At 37.5% G+C, this 9,848-nt stretch overlaps 2 protein-coding genes across 3 annotated transcripts in view; both read left to right on the top strand.

Moving 5' to 3' along the window:
* Positions 1-640: 640 nt before the first annotated feature.
* Positions 641-3,194, top strand: LOC101741955 (carbonyl reductase [NADPH] 3). Its single transcript, XM_062674448.1, has 2 exons — positions 641-2,199; positions 2,600-3,194. Exon 1 carries the CDS (start codon positions 990-992, stop codon positions 1,836-1,838), a length of 849 nt encoding a protein of 282 aa, XP_062530432.1. The 5' UTR covers positions 641-989; the 3' UTR covers positions 1,839-2,199; positions 2,600-3,194.
* Positions 2,209-9,848, top strand: part of LOC101741806 (protein 5NUC) — a 34,515-nt gene continuing 26,875 nt past the window's right edge. For both annotated transcript variants that reach the window (XM_062674431.1, XM_021347965.3), the window contains exons 1-2: positions 2,209-2,742; positions 8,746-8,866. In XM_062674431.1, coding sequence (XP_062530415.1) covers positions 2,590-2,742; positions 8,746-8,866 — 274 coding nt within the window. In that variant the 5' untranslated portion in view covers positions 2,209-2,589. The remainder of the gene's footprint in view (positions 2,743-8,745; positions 8,867-9,848) is intronic.

The following is a 9,848-nucleotide window of genomic DNA, read 5'->3' as shown; positions in this document are numbered from 1 at the left end:
TAGAGAATAATCTAAATAAATTACGACTGGGTCCAATCTTTTAGACCTTTTTGTTGATAGAATGGCTATTTTCCTGGTGGCTCGGAGGATTTTCCATCTTCACCTGAACGAGTGGTTGAGCATGGACTCAGCTAAGGGTAAGGCTTGCTGACAGCTGCCCGAGCGTGCCAATGAAGGACCTTACAAGATAAGGAGGCCAGTCGAAAAGATTCCACGAGAAGTTTACATTACGCTAAGAGTCACTTCGACGAGTACAGTAGCCTAAGCTATGGCCAACGCTAGCGCTAGAACCAGTGTGCTCAGTGCGTGTTTTTAACGTTCTCGATAGCGTAAAAGTTAACTCAAATTTTTATATAGTTGGAACGGTTACCTACGTTTGCCACTAGGGGCGCTGTTCCAACTGCACACAGATTTCAATTAACTTTTACGTTATCGAAAACGTAAAAAAACTCGCACCAAGCACAGAGACGAACAGAACTCATCGTTGGTGACAAGTAAATGTACGCTCAAATTTCTACAAAAAAGTCTCCTTTTTTTGACATAGTGGGCGAACTTGTGTAAGCATGCAAAGTGATTGCGCGGCATGAAACGATGCTAGTACCGAGACGTCTTCACTCTTCCCAAGGCAGACAACGAATGTATTTCGTTTCCACTCGAGCGATGACATCTAAGCTCTGCCGAAGCACACCACCCGAACCGAACCGTCGTTTGACGCGTAGTTGCGACTCTCGCCCACTAGATGGCGCGTTTTCATTTCGCTGTCATGTCCGGATGCGACATATATATATGTTAAGTTTTGTATTCCCTTTTAAGAAATAATAAATCACGAATTTAAGTAATATCCATAATTCAAAACAGAACCCAAATAATAAACACGCTGTTATTTTTTTTATCGGAAACAAACAACTGTAAATATTATTATGTGCAGTGATAATACTTATTTTATTTCACGTTGTGTTTTCAAAGCAGTGGCATTTGGAATCTAGACAATGTCTCAAAAAGTAGCTATTATTATTAACGGGACTAATATTTTGGGTCTTGCTATTGTTAAAGCTTTAAGTGAAAAATTAAATGGCACTGTTTATTTCACCGCCTCGGATGAAGAAGAAGGGTTAAAAGCTACAGAAAATTTTAACAACATTGGTTTGTATCCAAAATTCCTCCTCGCACAAATCACTGACAAGCCCGCTCTGAAAAAGATTGCAGATACAATTCAAATGAACCATGGCAGCTTTGATATATTAATAAATAATACGGAGGACTTAAAACAATGTGAAGATTTTCCAACTTACGAAGAAGCTAAAAATGTTATTGACTCGAAGTACAAAAGTTTGTTAATTGTAGAGCAGTATTTGTTTCCTCTACTAAAAGATAGCGGTAGAGTCATCAATGTCACAAATGCATATGGTCATCTTTCGAACATAAAGAATGACAAATGGATCAAAACCCTTACGGCTCCAGATTTAACGGTAGAACAAATTGATAATTTGTTTGTAGAGGAGTATTTACGAAGCTTAGAAAATGGAAAGTTCGATAAAAAATGGTTCAGTGATGACGGAAAAATTGCGGAATATAAAATCTCAATGGTTGCTCGGACTGCCCTAACGTTTGTGTGGCAGAATAAATATAAAAGTAGAAATATTTGCGTTAATGCTGTTTATCCTAGATTGTTGGCTTTAGATATGGAAAGCGCTGAAGAGTCAATCAAAGCTATCCTATATCTAATTTTCGAAGCCTCGCCAAAGTTAACTGGAACTTTTATGTGGCATAACAAGAAACTAATTGACTGGTACGATACAGAAAGTGATTATTCGTGTAAAGATGTTACCTTAGAGTAAATAAGTTTTTCATTTTTCATACTATCAACATTTTTAATTTACTAAATCTATATATCCTTATTTCAAAGTAATTTATTAAGTACTAAATTCTGCGTCAATAGGAACAACTTTTGACATCGATCGCAGGTGACAGCTTCAAAAAGTTACAGATTAATGACAATTCGATTCATTCAAGTTTCAAATTACAATACATTCAGAATTTCCTTCACCACGAAACTTCTTTGATGATTCGATAAATTATAAATTAAAAACACGAGCCGAAACATCCTACAAATTTAATTAAAAATCTAGGGTATCTTGAAACTAAGTTCCGGTGAAAAAAACAGTGCTACTCATTTTAAATACTTCAAAAAATTATTAGGTAAGTTTTCAGTGCCTACAATTCATTAACATATCATATCATATGCTAAATACTTGCAAAAAATTTGTCTGCAGAGTTTTTGGAGTGTATTTGTTTTTGAATGTGATGTGTACATTGATTATTGCTGTAAAGAAATAACAATTTTATTTTGGGGTCTGAAACCTTGACTTCTGTGCGATGTTTCGTAATATAGATACGAAAAAAATATCTAATGTACAAGAACATTGGATGTTTATTTCAATTGGATTTTTATAATCATGAAAGTTTTTAAGCAAAGTGATATTTTATGCTATTTAAAATTATATCAATGTATAAAACACTAAAAAAGTGAAAAAGTGAAGCTAAAGAAAAATATGCCAAGAAAAGTGATGTGACACTGTTGACTTAACCATGTTTTTAGCTCGGTCTACCAGACCGATGGCACAATTTGCCGCTCAAGCAGCACTGCGTTCTCGCTGGGGCTCTCTGATTGAGTCAACCAGCATCGACGTACCAGGCGAAGTTACCGATGGTGTCCGATCAGTAGTGGGATGGCTAAAACAGGCACAGTTTTGATTTAAAACTCTATAATTGTTGTTTAGTCTTGGCTATGATGTTGGGAATGGCTTGGTTTATTCTTGATGTTGTTTCTTTATTGAGAATCATAAATCAATACATTACAACTATAACTTTGAGAATTAATCATAAATAAACAAAACCCGGCACTTAAATTAAACATAAAATAGTAAATAACAAAGCAGTATTTATGAATTTAAAAAATATTCATGTTATTCAATTTTTAAATTCTGCATTACTCAATGATATTATTACAAATTCAATCTACTACTACTGCTAAGGCACATAGATCTCATATGTAACCTTATCTGTGGCACCCGCACAACTTCTCCGAGCTAAGTGGTTAGGTCATATAATTTTAAATATCGATTCTCAATACAGAAACATTCTTAGATTGATGTTGTAGATAATTTATGAATATATTTTTAAAGAACCACAAATATTGTTTCATTGAAGCTTACTGTGTCAGTATATTATTTAGTAGCACATAATTTAATTATCTGATTTATTGTATATACACTGATTTAGACATGACAAGTTTTTCTCCATATGTGTAAACATGGTTGTGTTAATTTTGTTTGGAATTGTATTCTGTACTTTTTAGTATTCCATGGTCACCATTTCTGTCCATGCGTATGCAAGTATCAATGAAATCATTAGTAAACTTTGTAGAAAATATTTTTTTTGTGAACAAAATAACTGGTGTTATTATCAGCCATTGTGAGTTCTACTTTGCATTTCCAACTCCGCAGACAGCATTCATGCTTTGTACTCTATGAGCTATGGTAACCATCTAATAAGTGGTGGATCGTGAGTGCTCATTGATTCCTCCCGGTCACCTGTTAGCAACACCTCAGGTTTGAGCCCCAAGAGCTCACCTACACGCTATGATAACGCTGATATAGCTTCTCAAGGCTATCAGCATAGAAAAAAAAAGATTTCTTACAAAGGGCATCTAAAATACTAAATTATTAAAAAAAGCTATAAATTTTCACATTATTGTTACTGTTAAATAATGCACGACATTCTACTATACACATTGTTGTATCATTACACATGCACGAGTAGTTTGACTATGTCATCGTCATTATATCCTTAAAGCTCCCCAAGACTTTATTCATATATAACTACAGAAAACATGAACAGGCCAACAAACAGTAGGCATCAGGGAAGTTTTTTAGCGAACATACTCCAACAAGGTCATAACTCTTATAACATAAAAATAACGTTTCTATAAGAACTCCATTCACTGTGGGAATGTTAACAAGTTAGTCTTAAATTATTAAAAAATTAAGGAAAAATGTTGAATTAGCCGTCTATGTTTCTACTGTTGCTGACGTTTGAGTTGAGGAAAATTACTCTGGATAATTTTCAAAGGTCTATCTTAGTTAAGACGGTCGATAGCAAAGTAGACCATAGAGTCTGGGACCACATACGGTTTTGAGACGACTGCTTCTTGAATTCTAGATTAAATAGATATAAATCATGTTATTATTATTATAATTTATATAGATATCATACGAATATCTTAAATACGATTTTTATTTTTATTTTGTTGAAGGGTGATTTGTAATCTGTGTTAACACAAATAATATTTTTTATCATAATGAATGACATGACCTGGACGACGCACAGTGGGACGAAACTATGATTTTAGTGACTTGTGGACCAACTTTGTATTTTAACATTTTTCTATATGTGGATAGATAGAGCTCGTTAATCATAATAATTATTGATTTGGGCAAAAATTACAAAGATTTATAGTTTGGGCAGAAAAATGTGTTTTGTGATTTTTTTGTATGGAGCAGATCAAATTAAATTAAATTCCTGCTAAGTACTGTGTATACCTACTAGAATAAATACAGCAGTGTGTTTGCAGGTTCGTAAAGTCGGGTACCAATGGATCTACAAAGAGACTGGTAGTTTGGGTCTTGAGAGAGGTCTTTAACAATGGCCTGGCTATGTCCCTCGCAACGCCATGTATGCAATGTGTTACCGAATATTTACTAGGATAACGATACTTTAAAACTTCTAACAGAAAATATATTGTATACTATAGTAGAATTATTTTGTCCGTGCAGTTTGGGTCATAAAACATAGCCCGACTAGGGCGGTGAACATGTTGCGCGGGCGCAACGCCATTATCGATAACGACAAATGAGTCATCGAAGGCAAGTACACGGCGGCGGGGTGGTATACGAAGGGTGGTGAGACATTGTTATGTTAAGAGTCATTTGTACTTACCTGCAAATTATAGTACATTATGTCGAAGAGTAATGTGTTTTTATGCATTCGTTCTCTGAATTTCTTTAGTGACACAATGGCTGCTCCTTTGTTTTGTATCAAAACGGCAGAATTTATTCAAAATAATATTTGCACGTGTGGTATCAATAATATGTTAAAATTTTTCACTGAAATAAGAATAAATCCCGAAAAGTTACAAAGTGTTAATTTCTGCCGTTCTCGTTAACTTGCTGCGTCGATATGTGGTGTAAGTGTTTGATTAGTGATTCTTTCTTTCATTTTTATCACTAACCCACAAAATTACAAAACTAAATACACTATCGATAACGCTTATCGACAACAATAATGCGCATCCCTATGCCCGTCCATAAGGCTCGTGAGCGGAAGAGAGAGCGAAATACTCGCTTCACCGCTCCGATTTTTTATGACCCAAACTGCACGGACAAAATAGTTCTACTATAGTTACGCCATTTAGCTATATCTATAGTTTAGGCCAATCGTACATTCTAATTTTAGAGATATTAGGGAGTTGAAGTTTCTAATATACTTGATTCAACATTTAAACAATTATGCCCCTACAATTAATGGGTGTTTCCATTCTTTAAAAAAGAAATAGGCAGAATCTTGATACCGAGCTGTGCAGACTCATACAATTCGTCCTATGGCCAGTCTTAAACCCACAAAATATGCACAATATACCGCACTTACGGTGCCATAAAGTAACTTATGCAATTATTGTAATATTGAACCGAATATGAGAAAATACATTTTTTAATAGTTACCTATTAGTGAGACGAGAGATATGTTTGCTTTTACTGATGAAGTTTTAAGTTGTGGTTTAAATATTATCATTTTATTTCTATAGCCTATCAGAACTATATAAGAATTATGTCTTTCTCCTGAAAAATTACATAATTTGCATAAGTGACGTTATCGCACCGTATGTGCGAATACTTTTGCAAGAAACCCATTACTGGTGGTAGGACCTGTTGTGAGTCCGCGCGGGTGGGTACCACAACCCTGCCTATTTCTGCCGTGAAGCAGTAATGCGTTTCGGTTTGAAGGGCGGGGCAGCCGTTGTAACTTACTTGAGACCTTAGAACTTATATCTCAAGGTGGGTGGCGCATTTACGTTGTGGTTGACTATGGGCTCCAGTAACCACTTAACACCAGGTGAGCTGTGAGCTCGTCCACCCATCAGCAATAAAAAAAAAAATTCTCATTGAATCTACGTAAACAGTTATTCGACGAATATATTATATAAACACAATTTGTGGTACGCTGTGATAACTGAAGCGTGAAAAAAACGAAATGTATAAATCGAAAAACAGAAAAAAAAACGTCTGAAATACTTGGCAGACTATACTTTTTCGCAAGTACGATGACCTGTTATTTTTAGAGATTAATTCATTTGTTTTAAATAAAACAGAATCTATATCAGAACCTATGTTTGAAGCCGCAGAATTATAAAACCATGCAACGCGCTCGTGGTCCAACGTCCTATGACAACGGATTTGGGCTTACAGTTCTTCAGAATGTAATCAAAATTGACATTGTTAATAACGTAATTCTGAGCTAAAGTTGTTCGCTGGTCGACCCCGACCATATTAAAAATATTGTTGGCTAATAATAGGGACAGCGTGAATGAGGACAACCTTAATCTGGAAACTGGTCATATGGTATGCCGGGAATTTCGCTATTTCTGTCTTAGTTAGTTAGTTATACGTTCCAATTTGAAGGGTGGGACGGTTGTTACTTCAATGCTGTCAAGATTCAGGCTTTAAAGTACTTACGATAAGCATGAGCGTCTTGAAATCTGTAGCTAAGGGATTGGCTGTGCCCCTCATTCACCATCAGGACAGCGGTATGCTCGTTCTGCCTAGTATCGCAATGAAAGAAATCTCATGCCTATGAGCTCCGGCAACCGTTTGATGCTCACTCACAACATCTGACCATATTTGGAAAGAAAAAAAATCGGTTGTCTGTAAAGTCGGTTTACTGACGATACTTGAACGTGACAACGTCATAAGAAAATACTGATGGAATGGTTTCATTTTTCAATTATCGCAATTATCGTTGCTATAAACAATTGACTTCACATTCACTTTTCACTGAACTTCATACTTGACGAAAACATGTAAATGTATTATTGTATAGCAGCTGTCCACGCGGATGCATCGCTCACTCAAGTAAGAGAGGGACAGATATCGAACGCTGCCGAACGCGGAGGCCGATTGTGCCTCTTTGTCGCTCGTTGCGTGCTCTCGCTTGCACTTCAAGCCTTAAATGGAACGCCTCAGAGCGAGGTGACGCCGCATGAGTCATGTTTTTTCGTGCGTGCAGCCGGCTCCATCGAATTATAAGACGTTGTCGCGTCAAAATAACTAGTTTAGCAAAGCTAACTCTTAAATTGATCACAAAAACAACCTAACAGCAATTGCTCCTACTCAGCTTAGATGCTCAGCAAATTTGTAGCCACTTATAAAGGTCTCTTACAGTATTTTGAAGCGCTACCCAACGCCGTATTTTATAATTTGCCACAGACACAGATTGTGAACAGTATAGTACACTAAGACTTCGCGTGCTTTGCGTGATCTTGATGATTTGAAACTAACGTGGCCGTGATTCGGCCGAAGAAGATCGGCACATGCACGTATGATTGTACCAATTCTTTAAAACTATACACACCCAGAAATACAACGAAGCACTGGACAAAGCCAATAGAGTCGCCATCGCATCTATTTTTAACAATAAATTAGTAAACCCATAGATCTTTTTAAATTAGAAATTAGTGAAAGGTTAGGTTATGAAATCCCATGAGGATATGTCCACTATAGATGTAAAGCAGGCACATTGGTAGCTAGTTTTTTACTTACTGCACGTTTTTGGCTCACAACAAAACATTCTTTAATTATATGTAAATTGGATATAAAATAGCTACACGTGGCCCCCCCAGCAAGAGATAAATTGGCGTGACCTTCGTTTCGTGTCGGGGGACCGACCGTCAGACCTTGTGGTTATATGATTGTCGCATCATACGCTCAAAACACGTAGAGAGGTATGCTGTACGCTCGAAGGATGTCTATATTAGCTTTACAAAAGCAGATAAGTGATGTGCGTTTACTAAGTTTTATTAAAAGTCAAGCTTAAAGTCCGTGGTTGTTTCGTCTGAAAACTTATAAACGATTCTGCCGTGATCGGTAATGTCATGTTTCTGTCATTGACATAGAAGCCCATGGAAGGCGGCGAGTGAAATTATTATTATTCAAAAGCTCACTTTGCGAATGCTACTCGATTAGCAAGTCTAATGAGCTCAAACTCGATTGGTTTTACGAGGAGTTCCGTCACCCACATTCCAGGTTCTGTATCAGATAAATTCGCTACCACGCTATTTTACTGTCATCAAAAGTGCACACGACCCCCAATTGTCGTAATGTTACCACAATTAATCCCAGAAGTTTCATTAATACATTCTTAAGAAGTCAAGTATATGTATAGCATGTCTATGGGCTGGTCCCAGGCGACGCCCAAGTCCTTCAAGCCACTACATGTAGACAATCTTTAGCATAAAATGCATGATCTTTGTGATACAATGAAAGCTTTGAGGGGTCCCCGGCAAAGCATTTCTACGATAAGTTGCACACTATGCACCCCCAACGGCAAACGAATAGCTTCCAAAGCTATAAGCTAAAACTGCCTATCATCCATTCCAAATACGTCACGGTAACATATGAAGTAAAATTTCAGGCTTCACTCGAAGTGCGTCAAGTCGGAAGGCGTGCAGTGAACCAGCTCGCGGGACGAGGGATGGGCGATGAGGTCATCATCATACACTTCAACGATGTTTACAACATTGAACCGACGACGAGTAAGTGTTTTTATTAACGCACAAAAAATAATGCGTATGTTGAGATGGGAAACTGATATCCCGGTGGATGCCGTTCGATTTTAGACCCAGGTGTCGGATTTTATAACACGAACAACTGAGAAAACTTCGTTTGGAACATCTGGGTCTGCGGAGGGACTTCGGTTCCCTCTGTATTTTGTACCGTATGTTCCATGGGGAGTGCTCTGAGGAATTGTTTGAGATGATCCCTTCATCTCCTTTTTATCATCGCACCTCCCGCCATCGGAGCAGAGTTCATCCATATTATCTGGAACCGCTGCGTTCATCGACAGTGCGTTTCCAGAGGTATTTTTTGCCACGCACCATCGGGCTATGGAATGAGCTCCCCTCTACGGTGTTTCCCGAGCTCTATGACATGTCCTTCTTCAAACGAGGCTTGTGGAGAGTATTAAGCGGTAGGCAGTGGCTTGATTCTGCCCCTGGCATTGCTGAAGTCCATGGGCGACAGTAACCACTCACCATTAAGTGGGCCGTATTTTTTTTTATATACTCGTTTTTATATACCGTATACTCGTCTGCCTACAAGGGCAATAAAAAAAGAAAAAAGAAAATCATGATTCCTCATTTGCACAAGCCAATAACTGCATCTCCTTTACAAACCTCAGTACAGGAGTGGAATTGACCAGCTTTCCCTGTAAACACATGCTTCTAGTACTATGTCTAGTAAATTATCTATTTCGCCAGTTACTACGAACTCACATCAGTGTGCTTAGTGCGAGTTTTTTAACTTCTCGACCGCGTAAAAGTTAACTCAGATTTGTATGGAGTGGAACAGTCTCCCTACGTTTGCCGCTAGTGGCTCTGTTCCAACTCCATACAAATCTGAGTTAACTTTTACGCGAACGTGAAGTTAATGAACTCGCACTAAGCACACTGATGTGGCTTCGTATTCATCACATAGAATGTTCCAAAAAGGCTTATGAGAGTCACGGTAGACATTGGC

The sequence above is a fragment of the Bombyx mori genome, chromosome 20 (genome assembly GCF_030269925.1).
Source record: "Bombyx mori chromosome 20, ASM3026992v2".
Lineage (NCBI taxonomy): Eukaryota > Metazoa > Arthropoda > Insecta > Lepidoptera > Bombycidae > Bombyx > Bombyx mori.
This window is presented reverse-complemented; position numbering and strand designations above follow the sequence as displayed.